This window comes from Haliotis asinina, chromosome 4 (genome assembly GCF_037392515.1).
Source record: "Haliotis asinina isolate JCU_RB_2024 chromosome 4, JCU_Hal_asi_v2, whole genome shotgun sequence".
NCBI lineage: Eukaryota > Metazoa > Mollusca > Gastropoda > Lepetellida > Haliotidae > Haliotis > Haliotis asinina.
The window spans coordinates 70,707,530-70,733,985 of record NC_090283.1 but is presented as its reverse complement, the minus strand read 5'-3'; the positions used below and the strand labels follow the sequence as shown (position 1 = coordinate 70,733,985).

Genomic DNA, 26,456 nt, shown 5'->3' with positions numbered 1-26,456 from the left:
ACTGTTTCTGTTGTCTATCATAAAATGTCAGATTTAGATTCTGTTGGGTATAGACGGTTTGGTACCATGTGTCTCATTCATGTTTTGTGCTTTTATCCCAGTTTAGAGCTATTTAATCATTCGTTTGAACGGCAATATCTCATTTTGGAAAAAATACATTTCCATATGGCAGTGAAGAAACAACTTCAGAAATGCCACTCAAAAGCTGAGGCAATAACAAACATCAGTCATGCTTGTTAATTCATTGCTATTCGGATACTGTAATTTTCAGAATGATGTGAATATTTTTCATGTAGAAACAAACATCTGTTACTGTGTATGCCATCATAGGAATCTGAATCATCAATTTACCGCGTATCTACTACCAAATATCGCCAACTATAAATCAAATTTAAAAATCAGACGACTCCCATACATAGCCTTCAAAATTGATGCTAATCTGTATATCCCACCTATAAAACGATAAAGGTTAAATTTCACAGTTACGTCTTATTCTTGTAATACTAGGAGACATTACCTGTAAAAACATGTAAAAAAGATATACCTTCACTTCATTTTAGTAATATACATAACAATTATTGCTGAAGTATTATTCTAGCACAAATGACTTGCAAATTATTTTTGGAAAACACAATTGGAGTGAAGATACTCCAAATATCACAAACACAATTAGCTCTAAATCAAATTCACATTTTATTAAATCTATTGAACTACACAGTTTACTCTTATTATCTGTATACACATTCTTTGAAGTTCATTTTAAGTAGTAAACTACTATGTTGCTTTTTACCCAACGTTTCTATTACAAATTCCCCTAATGGAATTACCTGTTGCTTCCTTGAAAAAAAAGTCCCAACTAACTCCAAACATACAAGAACTGATGTGTGCCATCCCTTGTGCACGTGAAAAGTAAAGTTTGTCTGTTGGTGCGTTTTTGAGCAGAGTTCTATGTGCTGCATTTGGTCAACAGTTCTCGTGTCCAACAATTAAACATGCCTAAAGTCAATGCACCATGCCTAAAAGTTCTAAGTTCTAAGGTCTAAACACTAAGATATACACTGTCACTGCTATGGTCTCAGCACTAAGATATACACTGTCACTGCTATGGTCTAAGCACTAAGATATACACTCACACTGCTATGGCCTCAGCGCTAAGATACACACTGTCACTGCTCGCTAAGATATACACTGTCACTGCTATGGTCTCAGCACTAAGATATACACTGTCACTGCTATGATCTCAGCACTAAGATATACACTGTCACTGCTATGGTCTCAGCACTAAGATACACACTGTCACTGCTATGGTCTCAGCACTAAGATATACACTGTCACTGCTATGGTCTCAGCACTAAGATACACACTGTCACTGCTATGGTCTCAGCACTAAGATATATACTGTCACAACTATGATCTCAGCACTAAGATATACACTGTGACTGACAAGGTCACAGAATTATGATATACACAATCACTGACAGGGTCCTAGTGCTAAGATATGCACTGTGACAGACAGGGTCTTACAATTAGGATATACACTTTTACAGACAGGGTCTTAGCACTTACACACTTACACCATCAGTGGCCTTTGTGCTAATATATATATAATTACTTTTAGGGTCTCAGTGCTAAGATATACACTGTCATTAACAGTCTTCTCACTAATCTCACTAGTGAATATATTATTTTGTTAAAAAAAAAAAAACATTGTAAAGCAGGAGCCAAGAAACTAAGTTAGCGCCATGTTATTGCTCTGCCATGACATGTCGATAGTGTTGTCTAAGCATGCCTGGTTCTGCTTTCAAACCAGGCTTTCATGAATCTGATATGTCAGTTAGGTATAATTATTTATAATTGATTATAATATTATTTATTTTATTACCTTTCAACCTTTCTACTAAAGGATGCAAGATTCTTAAAAGATTTCTTACTATCATTTCCATTGAAGTAATAAAAATGACAGTTGTACCAAAGTACCTCTCCAGCATGAAAAAAAATTATATTGTTACAAAAATTAAAAACAAATAATATTCTCTTAGTTAAGAAATACAATTTTATTTAATTCCCTCCAATATTCCAGAAAGTCACTATTCTTCTCACATAGTTTTCATCTCAACCCACATCTGTTTATAGAAATTCCAAAATATTTAAGGCATGGTTTTATAGACACTCATTTGAAATGCTTTTCATATTTTGGATATTGCGTGATAGGCATCTGCTTACACTGTCCCTTTGATTAAAAAATATTACTCCTCAAATATTTTGCGCTATTAACAGATAGTGTACTGCACAGTAGCCATTCAGATTGTGCTTTTGAAACTTGACAACATCATAAAATTTGTGACAAATGTAAGAATATGTAAGATCGGAGGCAACTATATCCATCACTTTGTACTTTAATGTAACATGTTTTGCAATTCTGGTCATCCCTAACCGAAATTAGATCGCTGTCAGATTTGTTTACATTGTGTCACAGCCTTCTCGCCTGTCTCGTTTCAGCTTTATGGTCTACCAAATCAATGCCCAGTATTGACTAAACCGTTAAGCAAAAACAGTGCTGTAATTATAAAAAACATCCATGTTTATAATACTTGCGAAGCCTTAAACTGTTAGTTGTTGTCCTCTAATTGGTAATGGGTTTGCACATGTGCGAAAGTGTGGAAATTCATGCAAATTCTCAACTTCGAGCAGACGTAGGCTTCGAGAACGATGGTGCCGACAATTAACTGATCGTGAGGCCTATCGCATTGCTTGATCCACCTCAATTTTTTTGTCTTCACCAAAATGGTTCTGTTGAAGGTTTTGATCAAATCGCAGCAATGTATAACAGATAATGTGAGTGTGAGTGGCATAATTTGACGAACATTGCTTCGGAGGCTTCGTTTGAAGCCGGAAATAAGTCTGACAAATCCACAATGTGCACCCGGCTACTGATTGGCCGAAATCAACGCATGCGCCAGCTTTGATTGACAGACTGGAGTGGTCTATTGCAAATGGCTTAAGCAAACAAAAGTTTCTTATAAGAGTAGAACATTAGGCATTTTCAATTTGCTGAATCAATGAATAGCATAATCAGGGGATATATAGGATGATTTTCAGTGCACTTATATCCACGAATCAAGGTTATGCGAGTGTAATTTTCACTACAGACCAGTGTTGGGAATTGGTTGAAATCTCACAACTGATGACTGCTTCATTGCCGATGAACAATCATGGACAAAAATTGGCTAGCATCATTTTTCAGATTTTCCTATCCAGGTTGTTATTTCAACATATGAAAAACATGATGCAACTTACTGCTTTAAAGTCAGGACCAAAATATCATGAACATAAACTTCCTGGTGTCTTCAAGAAATATTCATTCATGTCTTTTCAGTTGGCAAAGTGAGTTTTCTAAGAAATAAACAAATTTTCTGGCCACGACAGTTTCAAAGATATGTTCCCTCATTAAGTGTTTCAAACACTAAAACAGATGTTCCAAAATCATTTGAGTTCAATTATGAGAAAATGTGATCAATTGCTTAGCCATTTGGTCACTGCAACCAATCTTCAATTATTTCAATTAATCTGAAATACCCAAGCCAGGCCTTATCTTAACATCCACTATCTGAACATACCAGTTCAACCAATGACAAAGCACACTTTTTGACGTCTGCTTGTCTCTTGCTGCGTGGTAAATCACATTTAATACCTTTTAGACATCATGCTATTCCTGAACACTTGCCACAGATTGCCTATGCACTGTACTGGTCATTCTACTGTGAAATAATTTGAATTATTAATTTGAATGTAATGCAGCAATATGTAGTATCTGAGAATAACTTCATTGTTTCAAACAATGTGTCAACTGTGTCAACAACTCAGCATTATCTATACCCCTTTCTGTCAGTGCATATGAACCCATAGTTCTTTTAACTTGACTAAGTGATATCACTGAACAGCAATGAAGGACCATTCATTCCAACACTGCCATTGGGTATCTCCAAATGGCCATCTGCAGGATTAGATCCTGTCAAGGCTAACAAATATAGTTCATAAATAATAACAACACTGATAACGATGGGAATATTTATACCAGTTTCTACAGACTAGATATCCTGCTCAAAGCGCACAGTCTGATCATCATTATCCTGAATAACCCAAACTGTGAAGTGCTAGAAAGTTATCGTCTCAAGACTTTTTTCACCGGGTAGCTATTTTCTGTGTTTACACTTCCGCCCATATCCCAACTAAATTCTAACGATGAGGTCAACTTTCTTTGAGCGTGTTTGTTAGAAGTAGAATACATCTTGCAGTATATTCAGATACATTTAAAGAAACATTGAAATTCGTCCATGTCTGATGAGGAATATTCAGGTGATATAAATGAATAGAATGAAATAAAGTGGGGATACAGGAGGAAGTTTTTCCCTCTCCATGCATAACAATGCTTAACTTCAACTGATTGTGACCAAAGTGCTATGCATAGGACCACACACCACCACAGAATTGATGCTGGATATGAACTAACACTGACATCAACAGTTAACCCTCTCTGAAATAGAGTGTGAGTGAGTGAGTGAGTTTAGTTTTACGCTGCACTTAGCAATATTCCAGCTGTATCGCGGCAACGGTCTGTAAATAATCGAAGCTGGACCAGACAATCCAGTGATCAACCACATGAGCATCGATCTGCGGAACTAAGAACCAATGTCATGTGTGATTACACGATGCCATTTAGAAAGTGGTCAAATGCAACATATGTCATATTTGGGATTTCAGTACTTTTTCCGGTTGAGTCCCATCCGGGATTCGAACCCGCACCCTCAGAGTCAGGCACCTAATCGCCAGCACACAAAGTCAGCCGCCTAGCCCGCTCAGCCACCGCGACTTCCACTTTTATGGCAAGCATGGGTTGCTGAAAGCCTATTCTACCCCATTCTGAAAAAGAACCACTGTGTTTTTTATACAGTAGTATTCTATGTCTCAGTCAAAGTGTAAGCAATTTGGCAACTGATCATTTCAAAGATATTAAGGAAAACAAATCATGTATGACCATGAGCTGTTGTTCTACATGACCAAGCATTGCGTAAAAAACCCCAGAACAGGTTTATATTCCAAATATTGGGATCCCTTGTGTGGAGCTGGTATGTTTCATTCAGAATTACTTTTTCAAACAAAGCATTAAATTAGCACAGATTTTAAAGGTTTATGGGAGTCATCATTTACCTGGGGTCATTTGCTTGACAGTGACATACAGCACACTTCCTTTCTTCATGAAAGCTATGCTAGGCACACAAATATGGGCATGTTATACTTATACACAAGTTGCTAATATATGGGCCCCAGTTTCCTAAAGAGAATGAACACTCTACAAGTAACAGCAAAATTCATTTTATATCTCAAGTTGTCAAGAAACAAAATGTGTTGGACACTCCGGGATTACAATTACAGAGAGATATTTTACTATTTCATCTCAACATTTTGTACCTAAAAATACACAGATACACTCTTGTACAAGCTGAACCTGCTTATAAGAAATTACGAGGTACTATTTCGCTTGAAAGAAACTACAAACAAGAAATATTCGATATATCCTTAAAGAATAAACTTGAAATATTTTAAATATTTTGAATAGGAAAAAAACAGTATGGCAGCACGATTTACAAAGAAATTATGACTGGTTTTGTCACTTGTCAAGTAGAGGTGAAACAGTATGCTCTTGCCACGGTACAGTTGATATTGTGGTAGAAGGTCTTCAGTTCGGTCTGTTTCGGGTCTGTATGTGAGATAAGATCACAATGCAGAAAAGTAAAGAAATGCATGGATTTTGACAAAATGATTTAATTTGTAGATATTTTAAAAGGGTTAATTAAATGACAGAAAGAAAACACCTTTTTCTCACTGCATTAGAGTATATCGAACCAAAGGGAAAATACCATGGTTCTGCTAATCCTGTATACCATGGTATATCATTTTACCCCTATTGTAAAGTACAATCAGCACGATAGCAGTGAGTGAGTGAGTGAGTTTAGTTTTACGTCGCACTTAGCAATATTCCAGCTATATGGCGACGGTCTGTAAATAATCGAGTCTGGACCAGACAATCCAGTGATCAACAACATGAGCATCGATCTGCGCAATGGGGAACCGATGACATGTGTCAACCAAGTCAGCTAGTCTGACCACCCGATCCCGTTAGTGGCCTCTTACGACAAGCATAGTCACCTTTTATGGCAAGCATGTGTTGCTGAAGGCCTATTCTACCCCGGGACCTTCACGGGTCCAGCACGATAGCATGACACTAGTTTAATGTTATCGCACTGAAGGACATGAAACTGTCTTCTAGCTGGATATACTTGCAGAGGAATTTGGAAAGTTCAGCAAGATAAAATGGACACTGCAGTATATTCATCTTCAATAAAATCTTCAATAAAGCAAAAATAATTTTGTTTTAACTTCTTCCACTTTTAACTCTTTGAGAAGTTATATCACATGTAAAAACAGCCATTGCCTTTCTACATGGATGCGACGTTACAAATTATATAGAATTTACAACCAAATTCAGTAGTAAAAGTAGAAGATTTTCAGTTTGCTACAATAGCTTCTTCCAATTTCACTGGGTTTTTTTTCAACACTTCACGCTTACCTCTAAAAACAACATTGTTATAATTAACAGCTGTAATTAGTGAAACAACATCGCGGATGTGAATGTGAGTGAGTGAGTGAGTTTAACTTTATGCCACACTCAGCAATATTCCAGCTGTATGGCGTCAGTCAGTAAACAATCGAGTCTTGACCAGCCAATCCAGTGATAAACAGCATGAGCATTCACCTGCGCAGTTGGGAACCAATGACATGTGTCAACCAATTCTGCGAGTCTGACCACTCGATCCCGTTAGTCGCCTCTTACGACAAGCTTAGTCGCCTTTTATGGCAAGCATGGGTTGTTGAATGCTTATTCTACCCCGGGACCTTCACGGGTCTGACAGATGTGATTATGAGATGCAGTTATTACAGTTTTTTTCACAGTTTTTGTTACCTGGCCAGTTCATCAGCTAGGAATACAGTTTAATGTTATTCAGTTTATAAACAGGTTACTGCATTCAGATTTCTTATGCTCTAATTCTTCAGATTTAGGATAGAATTGGCCTTCGGAAAACCCATGCTTGTCATCAGAGTCGACAAATGGTGGTCAGGCTCGCTGACTTGTTGACACATGTCACTGTAACCCAGTTTTGTAGACTGATGCTCATGCTGTTGATCACAGGATTGTCACAATTATTTAGTTCGCCAAAACATAGCTGGAATATTGCTGAATCTGGCAATAAACAAACAAAAACAAAAGCAAAATCTATGTTGGATCGTTGAAATAGTTAGATGCTCTTAAACTCTGATTTAACTGTCACTCACAGCTTAAAGGGTTACAATGATTAGACTTCAGGTTACTTTGACCTAACCATTATGGCCTAAAATAACAGTCTGAAATGATGTTGATATAAATCACAAAAAACGCTTACGATTAACCGGAATGATGCGTTTATGAACTGAAATCTGACTACAATATGAACTGTACCAACACATTGTATATGGAAAGGTGGTATAAGTAGCTTGTATACCCTGGGTCAGAAAGTATGCTGGTGTCATCAACAGATTAACAGAAATAGGCCAGCTGGTCTGATCTCAGCAGATCCACTCCCATAGGTGTTAAAAACAGGTAGCTAATTCATCCAAGTCACAGGAGAAGAAACCAAATGAAATAAAACAAATCTGTGGCGACTCAACTGCATACATCATATTAATACTTCCCCTTACGTTTCTCCTGAGGCAACTGATTGGATTGGGTGCGCCACCTCACTGACTTGGTTGCACATGTCACTGTACCCCAACTGTGCAGATTGATGCTCATGATATTGATCACTGATTTGTCTGGTCCAGACCCAGGTATTTATGGATTATACAGCAGGAATATTGTTTAGTGCTGCATTAAACAACTAACAGTCATACATATGACTTTTGAATTTCCAAATGTTATTCAACATTGGTTCAAGTACCATAATGGCTCACATATGTACTTGTACCAACCAAGGATCGTTCTACAGGTGAAGGAACCCAGAATAAGACATTCTGTACTTTTCAGCCACCACACTAAAATATACTACATGTGATTCAATGGCATTTAATTGGCTAAATAACATATCCAAGTTTCCCTCATTGGCTGTTTTTAGAGAGAGTGAGTATGGCTCCAAGCTTTTAGCAATATTCCAGCATCACAGAAACAAGCTTCACACATTGTCACACGGGGAATCAAACTCGGGCCTTCAGTCTGACAAGTGAATGCTTTAATCACTAGGTTACCACCTGTTCAGCTGGTTTTAGAGCAGATATGGCTTGCCAGGGGTTCAAAATTTTTTTAAAAAGCTACAGGGCAAGTGACTTTAGGAGTGTAACTTCATAATCATGATGACATAGTTATGACAAATTAAATCAACATGGCATTTATGCTACTGTTTAGTGAACATTTACTGATAGCAAAGAAAGATAGCTCACTTTATTATCACTGCAAAATTTAATAGCTATGTTTTAAGAAGATATGAAAAGAAATAATTTGTAGTTTGAAACCGTAAGTGGAAATTATCTAGTTTGCCACTGACAAGCAAGATACCATTATTTGATTGCTCGAAATGAAAACTTATCCTGTGCACCAGGTGATGGGATTTTTTAATCTGTGCTTGCATAACATTATTCTGCTGAGTGATCTAACCAAATTCATTTGTGTTTTCCACGTTCTTGGCAGGGGACATTTTTGTATATTTAACTGCAATTGTTGACACATTTATTCAAAACAAACTGTTTTTGTGTTTAGGGAAAAAGCACCTGGTACACTCTACCACTACAACTGAAGACTCTAGTACAATATGACACTTGAATCTGACAGTTGCTACAACTGCTGAGAGATTTTGCTGCAATATTCCAGCAATATCGGGGCTGGAGACACCAGAAATGGACTACATATTGTCCACATATGGAGAACTGAACCCAGACCTTCTGTACAGCAAGCAAACACTGTACCCACTAGGCTGTTCTACTTCCTCCTCTACTTCTGAAGCTATAATTGAAACAAGCCAGGTGTTTCAACTAGGTGAAATAATGAAGCATTAACAGCAAAATGGTCTCATATCTTTATTTTTTAGCAAAGCAATGTTTATGGATAGCATTTGACCATCAGAGTCAGACAAATCCAGCAGATTTGCTGACAGTCTGGTGGAAGTCTACAACCCGTCGGTCTGTATATTTCACAATGACTATGACTGAAGTTGTCATATGTGATGTTTATTATATTTACGCTTATTAATAATTTCAATGCCAATTATAAGAAATCTGAAATGTGTATTTATTGTTTATTCTCTGGGTCTTGTGAATTTTCAGTGGGTGCACAAACATCTGAACCTTACAGTACCCAATGTCTGTTACTCTGAAACACAATTCGTGAATGATGAAAATAGTTAAAATTAGGGTCACACGTTCCTGACAGTTTACTTCAATGTTTTGGGTTTTTTCTTGCTATGTAGGTAATGTACTTAAAATCTGGGCTAACGACCACTCACCCAAAACACCAGGTCAGACCAGGTAACTGACATACTATCAGTGACACAGAAAAACAGAAAAGAGACTATTTCATATAGGCCATGCCTTTCCATGTGCAACCCCATCAAGCCATAACCCACATGTTCAAGCATGCAAGTCAAGGGATCCAAGCCCTGAGTAGCTGTCAGTGTGTGTACGCATGACATTCATTTCCTGATCATGTGACTCGATCGACGGAAATTACAGTTCATGAAAGTCATGGGGTCTAAGTCCATTATGTTACAACTGCAATCATTCTTCATGATGAAAATTAAAGATTGTGTTTGAACATTGTTTCAAGCATAGTAGTATTCTGTCGTACAGACCCTGAAGCAAAAATACCCAAGAAAGCCCATGCATGTCTTGAAAATGTGGCAAGTCTAGATTCCCTTAGCTTCTGAAAATAAAGAAAGTCTCAGGGATCTTTTCACAATATTACTTCTTTTTAACTATGAACTATTTCAGTACATATGTTCATTGTTAGTCTAACATAGTAGCAGCACATTGGATAAAATCATGTCATGCCTTTTTCAATAAATCCTCCTTTAGTCCATATAGTGATGAAACAGCCAACAACCTGGCATGACACTATGCCGTCAAGCAAACCTAAAGGAACTCTATAATCATCACAAATCCATCATAAAGAAGGAGATCTAATTAAGTCTTTAAAGACCTAGGATGAAGTATCTGAATACATGATGAAAGAATGTCGCTATTCTCCGCCTGATGCATCTTCTTCTATTTCTCTGTCACTGTCATAGTAACTAACTTTTCTAACTGCCAACAATTAATCCTTTTGGTACGTTACAATTTTCAACAGTTCTGTACTATAACATGAACTTGATAAAATAAAAGCAAAACAAAAAACACAGAAAAAAAACAGCCTCATGATGACTATCGCTGTCACGGTGGTCATTCAAAGCATATTTTGTTAATTAATGCATCCACGATTAAATCCATTCAATTTACCAGCTGCTTCACATATTTTGCAAAACATTTGAAGTTTCCCTTTATGATCGTTCCTGGTGCATAACCAGTGAAATTCGTGACACCAGTCATCATTATTCCACTTGACCCTCTTCTTATCACTGTGACAGGCTGAATCTTTTTAGCCATCATTGCTGTTGCTAATAACACCAGTTTCTTCCTCGGGCTTGTTAGCCTTTCTTTACGATGAGTGAGCTTGACCCCTACCACCCTACCAAATAAGATGGCTGTGTTGGCTGCTTTCTAGTTGCTGCATGACATGTGCTTTGAAATCAAGTCATAACCACTCATATCATTCCGCCAGAGAGAGAGGTCAAGAGTTGTTGCGAATCACTTTCTCAGCCAATCAGAATTTTTGTAGAGTAAAAAAAAAGATATTTTGCATGTGCTTCAGCTTTCGACCACATTTTCTCGACATTATCAATTATTTACATGTTGGAAGAAAACAGCTATTTGACTGATCACTATTTACAGATGGGCCAATCGCTGAAGTGTTGACAATCGCTGAAGTGTGACTGGTATTCTACCTTTGTTGCACCGCTAAATTATCTTTAGAATTACTCAAGATTGTTTTAACCATGAAAATTTGGAGATGGAAAAACCTTGGTTTATTTCGATTCACTTGAATTGATATGATACGCAACACGATTTTGATGTATTGGGTACATATGTATTGTAATTCTGACACAGCGTAAACGTAAATATTTAGAGTTGTTCATACGCTGGCATGTATTTTTCTTGCATATTTCAACCTGTCTTCAGCGTGTTGTACGCAAATATACACCCTATCTAGAGTTCTCAACATTTTCACTTCAACACTTTCACCTGTATGCTGACGATCAATGACATTACTTAATCTTGCTAATGTTAAAACCTGTGCATGTATATTTCACGTTGACACATTTTACAATTTTGTTAGCTTTTCCATCACGTACATTAATCACCTGATGAAACCATCCAGAATTTAAAAATTATCATATGACTGGTTTGAAGATCCGTTTAATATTCATTTTAAAATTACTAAACTCAATATCTTGCTAGGCCACTGGTTACAGCTGCCATATCAACAGAGTAATGTTTCAAAATGTTCTGGAATTTTATGTAAATTGTTCAAAACTGAGTGTGAAAAGGTAAGTTGACAGACTACAGCAGGACTACAAAGATTCACAAAAATATTTGTGCACCAACATACTTTGTCAGTGAGTGAGTGAGCAAGTGAGTGAGTGCTTTTGGCATATCCTTAGGGGATGTAGGTGAGTGAGTGAGTGAGTGCTTTTGGCATATCACTAGGGGATGTAGGTGAGTGAGTGCTTTTGGTATATCACTTGGGGATGTAGGTGAGTGAGTGAGTGAGTGAGTGCTTTTGGCATATCACTAGGGGATGTAGGTGAGTGAGTGAGTGAGTGCTTTTGGCATATCACTAAGGGATGTAGGTGAGTGAGTCAGTGAGTGAGAGTGCTTTTGGCATATTACTAGGGGATGTAGGTGAGTGAGTGAGTGAGTGCTTTTGGCATATCACTAGGAGATCACTAGTCAAGGAGGGAACACCAGAAATGGGCTTCACACATTCTATTCATATGAGGGAATCAAACCCAGGTGTTCAGCATGTCACACTTAACCCACTTGGTTACGCCACTCTCCAGTTAGGACGGGAGATAGATGGCGATAAAAGTCTGCTACCTGATGTATTACATCCCTTTCTTCCCACCATAATCATCTTTTTAATTTTATTTGTACACATGTACAAAACTCATATTTGGTAAATATGTAATATCTAAACAGACGTGGTAACTGTTGAAACTAAGGTGATCAACCTTCTTTTTCCTTTGATTTCATATTTAACTTCAAAATCCTGTCACTGCCACCTCGCATTATTACCATGCATTTCATCATGTTCTGATAGATAACGCAAGCACGTAGCTTGCTGACATGCGACAAGGAACTGGGTCATCATTAAATGTCCCAAAAACTGACTCATATATAGGGTACGTGCATGGCAGAACAAGGTGCAGAAAACGGCACTCATTACGCACAAAAGAATTAGAACACACATATAAATATTTATTATATTCTGATAAATTCAAAATGAAATCATCATTCCAAAACCATGAAAGAAACAGACAGTTCGTGTAATCATAAGAATTTATGATGATACAGCAAAGCAAACTAGACAATCTTGCACTTGATCTTCGACCCTTAACATCAAAATGGCAGTACTTCTGGATCACTAGTTTTGAAGGCCATGCTAAAAGCTAATGCGCAGATCGCACTACAGAAAAACGGTAAGGTACAAGTAAAGACGTTGTCCCAATTCGGGTCCAATGTCAGTAAAATTGTGATAATAAAGATTGTTCCATGGTATACTAGACACAACAGCAAATCACCACCTGTGCTGTCTAGGACATTCCCATTATCATCCCAAAGGGATGTACAGTCAAACTGGTGCAAAGTAACTGGGTTATAACACTTTTATGTCCTCTGTTTGATGTACTCCTCATAAATGTTAAAGATCACATAAGTTACTGTGACAAAAGGTTCACCTGTGATAACAAGGAATATTCAACACACAGCCTTTTAATGTCAATTTGGGTGTTTCTTAACATGATTTGAGCAGTATATGATTTAGTAGACTGTTTCGAGAGGCATTGAGAGTGTTTTTATGATGAGATGGGCCATAAAAGATCCATATGATTACAGCTGGAGGGCTTAAGTCTCTCATGCATAGCAGTCAATAACTTGTTGCTCCTGCAAAAGTGAAATCGTTGCTGAGTTCGTTCTCAAGGACAGTGTTTTGTTGTTTAATATACATCAGCGTATCTTGAATCTAAACCGGACACAATATAAGATCTTCCGGACACAATATAAGTTCTTCCTTCTTGTGTATTGCTTATGTTCTGACATCTTAATGCAGATCTGTGACGCTATAAATGAATTACAGTGGAATCTGTCAAATCCAGACTGTGTAATCTGAATACCGGCAAAATTGTTCTTAATTTGTTCATAAAGCAGACTCTTGCAATTTTGGATTAGGGACTATAACAACAGTCCCAACAATCAACTTGCTATGAGAATAAAGCTTCGTAATCCAGTCATACTTGACTAAAATAACAATCCGTTGAATAAACATCTCTTTCACATCCTGACAATGGATAACAACTGAAAATATTCTATTACGTGGAAATTTACAGGGGCAGAAGCAATTCATGTTAACAGACTTTTTCCAATGAAAGTATAAAAAACTACATTGAATATAGTATAAATACTTCATTGAATACAAATCAGAAGCAAAATAAAAATGATTCAAGTTGTTGGTTGACCTTAACAAGGGGGAGGTAACTCTTAATGGCATTTCTAAGGTAACAGACAAAAGTTGTCTAATATGGACTGTTTTACAAAAAGGTCAATCTGGACAAATGAATAGGTCCCTGGCCAGTCCAGATTCCACTTTACGTTCATGGTGAGTAAAACAAGACATATCTCAAATTATCTTGAACATTTGGTGACAATGAGCATGATTTTATGCAGTTTCAGTATCAGTCCCAGAAAATATTGCATGGAACAAAAGAATAGACTTTACGCCTCAACCTCACAACTGAAACATCTATACTTTAGCCATTTAACAACGGCTCAGGCAAACACTATCTGTAATTATACAGCACCCATTTAGCACACAGTCTTAGTTTTCAGGAAGAAACCACTTAGAACCAATAGATATCACTAGTCTCCTGCAGCTAATCAGGGAATGGACAGATAACAGTGACTACGATGTATTTTAGGCGACTATATCTGAGATTTACCTAAAGTTCTGTATTTGAGGAGCACTGAGACTCAAACTCTTAATTTTCAGGGGTGCTGGACTACAAAACGGGGGTCGCAGACACTTAAATGCTATTATTATTAATTCTATAAAGTAATACTGTAGCAATTCAGTTACTGAATTGAATTGTGTATCATGATCATCACATTGTTACAGTACTTAACCTGCAAATAACCCAGCTAGTAGCAAACTCAGTGACAACTTATTGTCACTTAATGAAATTTTCATAAAAAGTATTTGTACTTTTTCTGTGTCCCTATGGACGCACTAATAAAAAATTTTGTTGCATCTGTTGCCAATTTTTATGCATACAGGAACATGCATCACATAAATTCCTGCTATGTACTTATTGAGTCTGTCTGTCTGTCTGTCTGTCTGTTGGAACAGGCAGAACAGAGAGAAAATGTTGCTATTCACGAGTACCTGGGCAATACCTGGTTGACCTTACCTTGACCCAAAGACTGTTTTACTAATGAAAGTCCTAAAAGTACGGTCAGCAATAGAAAAAATTGTCTTTAGGCTATAATTCTGTATCCCTAAAATTCACTGCAAATAGCATATGTCAAAATAACACACATCAGCTTAACTGGGCATTCAGTGGCATGTGTAATAGGTTATCCAGAAAAGTATCTATACTCATAAAATTGCACAAAACTTAGGAAAAAGACGAAGAGCTGCTAAAAACAATAGATCAGACTATTAGATGGCAATTACGTCACTCAGTCAGGTATGACGACAGAAAGTCAACTCACCTCACTGCTAGGGAACTTGCTTACAGTGAGAGTAGAGTCTATGTGATTTCTGAGACTGAAACTTTGTGATATGTCAGAGTCTTAGATGAATAATCATTTTATTTGGACAAATGATCCCATAAAAAAAGTGTAAAAATAACACAAAGTGTTCCAGTGAAGGTGCATCCTCTTTCATTATAAAGCATGTGGTGTTTTATATGTGAAAAGGACTGTACGTGAATTTCCATGAACTGTCAAATGTCACAGAAACATTGCAATTACGAAACTGATGTAACTGAAAATTCATTCATTGTCACAGATAATTCCCAATCCCAAGATATAGCTGATGGAGTATGAATTGTCGAATCTGGCCAATGAATCGGATTTGGACCTAACGTTAGTAAATTATAATTCAACTCTCTTGTAAATGTAATACTGATTTTCTAGGTATACCAGCCAATTATTGTCTTACCCTTCCCTTTCTAAAACTAAAATCACAATGACTCCATTTTCACTGTAACCAAGTTCCCTACCAGTGCACCTGGCATGAAATGCATATGCTATTGTCTGGCATAAGGGGTCATCTCATCAATATTTTTCTGCTTTTTCATGTATGTTGAATATGTCTTACCTGTTGATTAACATGTTACGTGTCTTTCTTTCATAAAGTTTACGTTGAGATATGTTAAAGAGTATAATACCCATAGAAAAAAACTTACATCAGCCACCATATTCAATATCTCAAAATGTACAGGTTGCTTGACCACCAAAGGATCGACAGGACTGGATATTATTTGTAAATGTTGTGACATGACGTTTACTTCCCCAGTTTAATTTCCCTAAACGATTATCTTGTTTATCTTAGCTGATATCTCTATCCCCAAGCTTGACCCCAACCACTGTCTGCAACACCTGTCCTGGCTTCACTTCTGAGACAGCCCTATCTACCAGTTTGCTTTCATGGTGACAGTGGGCTGCATCCTAAATAATTTGTGTTGAAGTTATTATTCTTTATGTCAGCTATCGTTTATAATGAAGATAGGTATAATTTTAAAATGGACATTTCTAAAGAATCCTTTGAAATCAAATACCATCGCAGGCTAATTTGCATAGTCATGGTCTCTTCAAAATCGGCCAATGTGGACCACACTGCTGATATCTTGTCAGAAAAGTCCCTTTTTTCACATCTCCTATCTGTGTAGTTATGCAAAACGTAGATTAACAGATATTTCACATTTTCACATATTCACTACCTAAACTGTAGATATAAACGTAAACACCAACAGTAAGTTTTGTCTATTTCCAATAGTACATCAGTACACCCGATCACCCATACCATCAAGCCAATAAAACCCAATCCCCAATCAGATCTTGCAACGAGCATTTAACCCACAGGACCCCATGTAAAACAAATTCCCCACTTTCTCCCAAGGCAAGACTTGAAAATGTTGTTATACTGTTTTATAGATCAGTTAAAACTCACTTTTCTAATCTGTTGCCAAGGTAACCTGATGCATCCTGTTGGACCACATTGTACATATCCTCCGTCTCCAGCTGCCGAGAATATCCGGTTTTTAATAATGGATTCAACCACCTGTAAATAAAGAATGTGCACTCAGTTATATATATTCATTACTTTTTCTCATTAGGCCAGACCAATATCATTTGTAAATTGTTATGACATGACGGTTACTTTCCCAGTTTAATTCCCCTAAACGGGGATCTTATCTTAGCTGTTATCTCCATCCCCTAGTGACACCCATCATGGTTTTGGTTTTGAGACAACCCCTTCTACCTGTTTGCGTTTTTGTATAGTGATATTGAGATTCCACAGTAGCTATATCCTTAAAGGCCACATGCAAACAAAAAAATCAAACATAATTAAAACACAGTTATCACTTATTCATGATATATAAAATTGCTGATTAAGAAAAAACAAACAAAATTATAAGAATATATAATAATTAATGAAAAATGCAATATTTTGTGCTTGGGATTACCATCCCTGGATGTGCACTCATGTGTAACGAAGCCTTTTCATTGGCTACGGGTTCATTTGCTGATACTCTTAGCCAGCTCTTTGTTTGTAGGGCATAAGCCTGATAGGTGTTAATTTCAAATTGCATGTGCTCAGTGATTCACGTTGTGCATTGAATATTGTCATTAGCAGACAGGCAGACAGACATATAGGTATCAATTAACCAGACACTGAGTTTTCTCTGGGACAGAGTCAGCTATGTTGTTGTTTTTTGCCTTTTTTAAGTAACTAGTAGAGTATTTACTTGTTTGTGTACACAACCAAGATTAGACTACACGACATCATACTCTGGGCAAGCATACTGTTTCAAGATCCGCTCATGTTCACTGCGCATGCATTATGAACGCAGTGTAGCATAGCTGTTGGGTTGAATTGGCATTTTTGAAGATTTGTTTCAGTAAGTGCAAACCGAAAGGTATCAGAATCTGCAAAGCTGTGTTTTACGCTGCATGTGACCATTAATAATTTCAGTATTGAAGCTATTTTTCACATCAGCCATCGTTTCTAATGGAGCTAAGTCTAATTTATTATCATACAAAACATCATTGTTCACAACAGGGAATTTATGGAATAATACGTTTATTATATCTTCATTGTAAAAATCACTTTATGGTTGGATATTTAAAATAAAAAACAAAATTCCTCATTATTTGTGACAGAAATATGAAATTCATTTATGCTGTATGCATCATGATTCATAGGCATGCATGCATGGGTACTCACACAAACACATCATGGAGACATGTTTAATAATACAATCAATATCCATAACTAATAGAATGGTGAAAAACATTTTTTACAGTAATATTACAATAACTAGATAAAGCTATCACAGTAATAACTAGAATTTAACAGCATAATGACGACATTGCAAAAATATTTACGATAACAGAAAATTGGTTAACACTGGCCGACATACGGACAATATGAAATACCCTGTACTTTTATCTGACAGAAATATAATTGTGAAATAACGCTGTCACATATTACTATAGGAGTTTGAGAATTTAATAAATATATGTATGCAGGAATGAGACCACTAAGCATTTCAATGGTTGAAACAAAAATAATGAATTTATCACACTCAAAATAAATTTCAAAAAACCAACCAATCGAGGGAAAGTGTGAGTGAGTGAGTTTAGTTTTACGTCGCACTTAGCAATATTCCAGCTATATGGCGACGGTCTGTAAATAATCGAGTCTGGACCAGACAATCCAGTGATCAACAACATGAGCATCGATCTGCGCAATTGGGAACCGATGACATGTGTCAACCAAGTCAGCTACAACATATGTCATATTTGGGATTTCACTTTCTTAGTAAAGTACAAATTCTAGTACTTTTTTCGGCTGAGTCCCATCCGGGATTCGAACCCGCACCCTCAGAGTCAGGCACCTAATCGCCAGCACACAAAGTCAGCCGCCTAGCCCGCTCAGCCACCGCGACTTCCACTTAGTCAGCTAGTCTGACCACCCGATCCCGTTAGTCGCCTCTTACGACAAGCATAGTCACCTTTTATGGCAAGCATGGGTTGCTGAAGGCCTATTCTACCCCGGGACCTTCACGGGTCATCGAGGGAAAGAGGGAGGTATTGTTGTTTTGCTTGTTAGTGAGTTAACTTTACACTGCACTCAGCAATATCCCAGCTAGATCATCCAGTGATCAACAGCATGAGCATCAATCTACGCAACTGGGAACCAATGACATGTGCCAACGAAGTCAGTGAGCCTGACCACCCGATCATGTTAGTTGCTGGCATGTGTAGGCCTGATGATATACATATTTCCTTAAAAAAAGTAAATGCAATAAGGAGTATGAAGTGATTAACAATAATTTTCAAAATTGTCAGTTATATTTGTTTCCTATCAGGGTTGCATGACTCATTAAACCAAAGGGAGTATGATTGTCGATTTGACTTCCAATGATCTTGAGTGAGCGAGTCTAGTTTTACGCCACTTCTAGCAATATTCCAGCAATATCACTTGAAATGAGCTCCACACAATGTACTCATGTGGAGAACTGAACCTTGGTCTTTGGCATGATGAGGAAAAACTTTAACTGCTAGGCTGCCCGACTGCCCAAACGGTCATGAAAGGATGGGAAAGTGACATTTTTGGATCTTAAGTAACCTTTCAAACATTCATTAACTGAGACTATAGTCTGACAGTGATGATTTGAAGGAGTCTGTGCCACTTCTCGTGTAGCACCTCACCAAGTTCAGTCAACATGTTCAGCATCCTGTCACACTGATGTGCACCTCTCAGACATGTTCAGAGGAGAAGCATTGTGGTAGAGCAGTCTGCTGGTTGATCCTCACCATTTCAAGAGTGCAATGCTATTATATTACCGGAATATCGTAAACACCGACATAAAAACTTACTCATTTACTTTGAAGATTAAATATTCATGTTGATCTGGTAATAAGTTACACACATTACTACGAATGAAACGTAATACTTTTATCACATACTTTTATCTTGACATAAAACACAGTGAGCTACACAGCACACTACAGGTAACTTCATCACACATATAACCACTTGCAGCAAAAGCCACCACTATCAGTATACAAGGTACATCTACAATTTCACCCAGTATGTACACAGGGTTGCCACCTATCCTGCTGCTTGATCTGTGAGATTCCCTTTCAGTAACCTGAGTAAAAATGTCCTGGTTTTAACACAACCTGGAGACTATGGACCCTCTCAACCCCAATTACTTATTTCAAGGGTTCTGAAGTGTGAATAAGTGATGAGTGAGGTTAGTTTTACAAAGCACTCAATGGGTGAGTGAGTAAGCATGCCTTTACCGTTTTAGCAATATTTCAGCAAAATCATGACAGGGGACCCCGGAAATGGACTTTACACATTGTACCCATGAGGGGAATGGAATCCAGCTCTTCTACATGACGTGAAAATGCTTTCACCACCTGGCTACCAAACTGCCGTTCCAGCTTTATGGCAGCAGTCTGTAAATCACTGAATCTTGATTTGACAATACAGTGATCAACAGCATGAACATCAATCTATGCAACTGGGATACAATGACCCCGGAAATGGACTTTACACATTGTACCCATGAGGGGAATCGAATCCAGCTCTTCTACATGACGCGAAAATGCTTTCACCACCTGGCTACCAAACTGCCGTTCCAGCTTTATGGCAGCAGTCTGTAAATCACTGAATCTTGATTTGACAATACAGTGATCAACAGCATGAACATCAATCTATGCAATTGGGATACAATGACAGGTGTCAACAAAGTCAGCAAGCCTGACCACCCAATCCCATTAATCACCTCTAAGCATGGGTTACTGAATTTCAATTCTGGTTTCAAACTGCAAATAAACTTGGATTTCATTTCATATCTGCGCATAATGTAGCTATTACTTTCCTCAATAATAGTCAGTTCAAGCTATCATACTTTGAAATTCATCATTCTTCAGTAAATAGTCCAGTAAACATTAACATCAAACAAAGTGTCATAAAATCAGGGCAAGTGGAAAATTAGTCAGGACAGGTTATTTTCTTGAAGTCACTTGCCCTATGGCAAGTCGCTTTTAGAAAACATTTGAACCCCTTCTATCTGTGTTTTCAAAGTCTTCAATATACATGTGGATATTGGATGTACACCTCTGTGTTGTGTAAAACCCTGGGTGTTACCAAAGTTACATAACATCTCAAATGGAATGGTAAAGGTTAATACTGCAATGTGAGCCCCTCTTTGACACAGCACTGACCCAGCATAATTACTGATAACAACCCAGCCAATACTTACTGACCCCAAGCTGACCCCTCAATGACTTATTCCCTTCCTGTCAATGGCTAGACTAAACTGTCCACAAGTCTTGAAGTGGTAAACATTCCAAAGCATGTTGTCAGGCAGCTGGATTTGGTTAAGTAACTGGATATTACTCACAGTGTAAACTCCAGGGTTGTCTTCTATATTTAATGCATAAAAACTGAAGATTGGGGTACCAAATATTTCTCCATTGACAGGCACACTCCTGTCTACCTCAGATAGGAAGTAGTACATATTCTAAAGCAAGATGTGACAATCACTCACATAGTCAGATTTTAATTCATGGTATAAACTCTCACCATATCTTCAAAAGTAATGAACGTACTGAAAAGTGGACTGAAAAAAAATTATATTTTGTAATAAATTTGTTGAACACTTTGGGTTTTTTAAAGTACTAACACCTGTGGAGGGGCCTTTGTCTGCAGGAGCTCTCATATGGTAACATAAATATTGTATTGACATTGAACTCTTCATACTGGGCAGACATGCTTGATTTTTCACTTGGTTCCCAAAAAATTCTATTTTTGCAAGCACTGTAAAATTCAACCTGTACATCTTTGTGTGTTTAATTGATGACAATAATTAATGGTAACTGAAATTAGACATGAACCAAAAATTTATGGATGAGGGTTAATGGCAATCAATGGTTGGTGAAATCAGACAATGAGACAAAAAAACAGATGTGAATTTTTGGTTCTTCATCCTTTTTTTAATTTGGGTGATTTTCACATAAAAAAGTAGGTTGGCGTTTTTTGTCGGGTTTTTTTGGTGGGGAGAGGGGGGGGCTATTTTAATAATTTTATTTGGTTCTTAATTGCTTTTGAGTTTATTTGTCGGGTGGTAGTGGGTAGTGGGGGTTAAACATCTAACGACTCACAAAAATGAAAAACAATATCCAACTATTACCCAAGTCTAAAAGAAAATCTACAACTATGACTGAATTCTGCTTAGGAATTATGTAGCATACTCAACAGTGCACATGGTGCTGTGAGTAGGTGATGATAGGCCAATCCTTTTCTACCTAATGCCTAAAAATCGAAATTATATCATTTGGTTTCTTTACTTATGAATATATTTCACACACAATACATGTGTTAATTACAAAATTATTAATAGATACACATATATCCAACTCAGAACGTAACGTTAAACTGTCTCAACCATTTTCATCGAACAGCTGATTGCACCACAATGGCAATTAAAGAGGGTTACGAGGCCAATATCAACTTACCAAAAGAACGTCCTTGACAAGAAGTTTGCCGATGCAATGGGATTCGGGTTGTGATGTCTAAGCGTCTCATCCATGGTTGTAGAGATGTGTTAACCCGAGTACAAATGCTGACAGTAGATCATGAATGGAATGAATGAAGCAGCAGACAGGCAATGAACAAGTTGTCACACATGTATACGTCCATGCGCGGATCAGAATCCTCGGTATGTTCCGACAATAACACGGAAACACACGGGAAAACGCGACCGGCTTCTTAGACTGGTTTGCCTGTCGACACGAGGAGCGCTTGCTGGTTCGCGGATTCTTCGCCGATGCGCTAACTCGGCCTAGACTGGTATCTGTATTCCGTCGCTGCACTTCCAAGCACCGTTCACAAGAAAGAACGGAAACCAGTCTACTGACACCGCGAAGACGAATATCGGTTACCAGTTGGCTAGACTCCGCCTCACGTACTTACACCACTTGAACACAAAAGCCTCTGTTTGGAGCTTGTGAACAAGACAAAAACGGAAAATATTGTGCAATCAAAGCAAATCAATTTCAGTTTAAATGTAAACAAGTTTATAAACTACTGGAACTGGAGCATTATTCGTGGACGGTTATGTCATCATAATTTGCGGAAAGGGTTGTAGTGTAATAAAGTATTGAAATAGAGAATAAAGCCAAGGTTGGTTACAAATGTGGAAATGACGCGGTCAGGAGTTTCAACGACGATTTAAAATGGCGCTGAATTCAACTTACCATCAGTGACAAGAGGATAGCGTTTTAGGTTTGTTTGTGTTTTTTCACGTGCACATTCTTACGTTTTCATTTGATATTATCTAGTGAGGGATCTTTGGAAAATAAACGACCAGTCAGTCCAGAAAACTTTCCGATAACAGGCACCGCATAGAGAGACAAACGACATGAAGATTGAAGTGACTAAACCTTACCGCAATGTAAACAATGTGCAAGGGGCTCTTGCCAACTTAGTCTTGCTGCCTACAACTCTAACACATGGGCGACATTTTTTATAAATCCCTCCCGTGGTCATCTAGGGTTTATGTAGTTCAGCCACCTGAACGACCTGTTCCGACAAGGTATACACCGACGTTGGTGTGTACTTATAACTAGTAGGGGTTTATAGTAAATTACACAGTTGCTTCACTTTCGTTCAAGCAGGCTTATAATGCTTACTTGATAATTAGTGGCGATGTGTACCTGTTTGCTCCCTAATCAATCAGTGGCAACATCGATCCATATACATGGTGTAATAATTGTAATAATTAAGCATGTTAATCATAACGTGCTAAGGACCCGTTTAGTGATATAATCAAACAAAATGTCAGAACATTTCAAGGCACAAAAGAGACCATTTATAATTTTATTTTTAAAAACATATATATTCAAACATTATTCTTTTAAAACACACAGAAAGTGGCATAACACCAAATTCAGAGGTAGGCCTAGATTGCTACACTGTGATAATTACACTAAGTCCCTGAAAGCAGTGAAACAGGAGTGGACATTCTTTATCATTAAACCTTAAATGTAAAACATTAAAGGTCACATGCATCGTAATACACAACTTTGCAGATTCTGATACCTTTCAGTATGCACGTACCGGAACAGATCATTAAAAATGCCACTTCAAACAGGGAGCCTATATAGAAGGGGAGAAGAAACTCCTCGAAAAGCCGCTGAATGTATGTCTCAGGTAGTTACATAATCAGTGTAGCCAATATGGTGGCAGCTCAGTATTTAAGATTGAGCCCACTTATTTTCAACAGCTGATTAAGTTCGCTGAGTGTTGTAACAACTGAAATCCAGCATGTAGAAGATAGGTTAACTATTTTGCCACTTCAGTTTAAGTCAAATAATTGGTATTAGTGTCTGTATTAGGACAGTAAAGTTGTAGTAAAGTTTCAAGTCGGTATGTCATAGCTCACTGGCTTCTATTCTCGATTCACCACAAAGATAGACTAAATTGTGCCGATAAAAACTTCTTTCACACATTCGTTTAATTTTTAGAAGGAGAACATACCTTTAGTTGAAAGGTATTTGCAAGTAATAGTTACAGTTTCATGACTTGTTAGGGTGTAATTGAGGTGTGGGAAAAATATGACATTTCGCCATTGAAATGCTATATGCCGTTGTTTGAGTATTCCTAATTGCTTCCTCAGAAACGTCTTTCACATACACCTTTAATTCTTATGATGGGAATATACTATCAGGTGAATGTGTTTGCAAGTAATAGTGATAGTGCCATATTCTAAAACAAAATGTTAGGGTGTATTTGAGGTGTGAGAAATATGACATATTGCCGATCTGATCTCATTCGCCATTGATGCTTGAGTGTTATAGTTCCATAACTTCTTTCTTTCTTGTTGATCTTATTATTTTACAAAACTGGAAAGGTGTTTTAGAACGCTTTGTGGGAGGTTTACACTTTTTTTTGAGGGCAGTGTGACAGTGTCAGTTAACATTTTGTTAATGCCTATTCCATTCCCCATATGCAATAAGATATCTGAATTAATTATCAATGTAAACAAAAATGTTTCAAAGTAGATTTTTTAAAAGGACAGCTGATATTAACACATGTTCTCTCGATACTTTTGCGTTCTTTAACATGTTTTGGGAGGGAAGGCTGCTGTGTATCATTTATTCTTTCATTCATTCACATATGTAGTACTTCTTTCTTTTATTCTTTTTCTTTGTTTTGTTCATTCATTCACATAAGTCTTGCTCTTAATTCTTACTATAATTCATTCATTCATTGTAAAATTCTGACTGATACAATAAACTGGCTGAAGTTCTGTTAAACAAGGGATAATCTACAACGTATATACTCTATATAGTCTTCTTGGTTAAACACTTAAAGGTCACATGCAACGTAAAACACAACTTTGCAGATTCTGGTACCTCTCGGTGTCCACTTACCGAAACAAATCATCAAAAATGCTAATTCAACCTATAAAGTTGAAAAAAAACACGATGAAAAAAATGCCCGCGAAGTCAGAATTCAAACGTTTCACTAAATTTCCCCCAGCACTGGGGGAAAAACTGGTTTCAACAGCTGAGCTGCGCTGCATCCATAACGCATGTGCAGTGAATAGTTCGCGGAGCGTGAAACAATATGCATAGCGGAGTATCAGGTCGTGAGCTGTAGTGTAATCTTGGTTGTGTACACAAACAAGTTCATTATCTACTCGTTACGTTAAAAAAACTCGAACAAACCTGTAGAGGTTGCAGATTCTTTGAATAGAGTCCTCCTTGGGGTACTTATAAGCATTTAAATGTTCTTTAAATTCTTGCGACAGTTGTAACTATATTTTTTTAATAAAATATATACAAAACAAAAAACATCATTTTTGTCTTGTGAGACCACCCCTACAGGGCCTCTGGCCCCGTGACAGCCAAGAGCAGGTAACTCTTCAGACTATAGCCTCCAGCAAAACACTTCCGTTCTGTAAGCAATACAGACAGAATGTGGGGAGGTGGGTGGCCGTACCCCAAGGAGGACTCTATTCAAAGAATCTGCAACCTCTACAGGTTTGTTCGATTCCTTTTCATAGAGATCCTCCTTGGGGTACTTATAAGCATAAGACAGACTCCAAAAGACTGATCTTAGGGAGAGGCATTCTGTCTGCTCATAAACCTGACATAAGATGATAACCTTTATTACAAACTGAAAGTAACAAGGAATCAAACTTACCTGGTCATCTGACCTTCTGTGCCTTGCGGCGGGGGTGCGGACCAGGGCCAGGCTATTACATGGTCTAACCCTACCATTCTAAGAGAAGCCGGAGGGTGCCTAAAAAATTGTTCTCCTCCCATTTTTTTTTTTTTTCTCAAAAAAACGGGAGCCGAGACAGGCGACCAATATATCAAGGTCCATTCTCATACACCAGCCAGGGTGCTAGGGAAGGACTCAGACAGTCTAGACTGGTAAAGCAAAAAATACCACCACCATAATAGAACCCACCACCGGGATAAAAGATGGAAAGTATACAGAAAGACACCACCACCAGTCTACTTGTTGCAGCTACAATGTCAAATGATCGTTCGTCAAATGATCGTTCTTCAAATGCAAGGGTAGCTCAATCGGCTAGGGCATTCGTGCCCTGCCCACTGGTGAGAACTGACTGGCCAAACCGAGCACGCTCGCTTGACAGTGTGTCTAACTGGTAATGATGGATGAACATGCTCGGTCGGCTCCAAATAGCCGCGGAGCAGATAACCTCAATGGGCAAGGCAGACGCATA

General features: G+C 37.7%; 2 protein-coding genes across 4 annotated transcripts in view; one reads left to right on the top strand and one right to left on the bottom strand.

The window, feature by feature from the left end:
* Positions 1-22,422, bottom strand: part of LOC137281845 (ATP-binding cassette sub-family C member 4-like) — a 140,710-nt gene extending 118,288 nt beyond the window's left edge. For all 3 annotated transcript variants that reach the window (XM_067813489.1, XM_067813490.1, XM_067813488.1), the window contains exons 1-2: positions 22,213-22,422; positions 16,625-16,735 (exon numbers count right to left, since the gene is read on the bottom strand). In XM_067813489.1, coding sequence (XP_067669590.1) covers positions 16,625-16,735; positions 22,213-22,286 — 185 coding nt within the window. In that variant the 5' untranslated portion in view covers positions 22,287-22,422. The remainder of the gene's footprint in view (positions 1-16,624; positions 16,736-22,212) is intronic.
* Positions 22,423-22,693: 271 nt separating this feature from the next.
* LOC137282688 (protein MIS12 homolog) overlaps positions 22,694-26,456 on the top strand; it is a 28,678-nt gene continuing 24,915 nt past the window's right edge. Inside the window, exon 1 of the mRNA XM_067814475.1 lies at positions 22,694-22,981. The gene's annotated coding sequence lies outside the window, so the exon portion shown is untranslated. The remainder of the gene's footprint in view (positions 22,982-26,456) is intronic.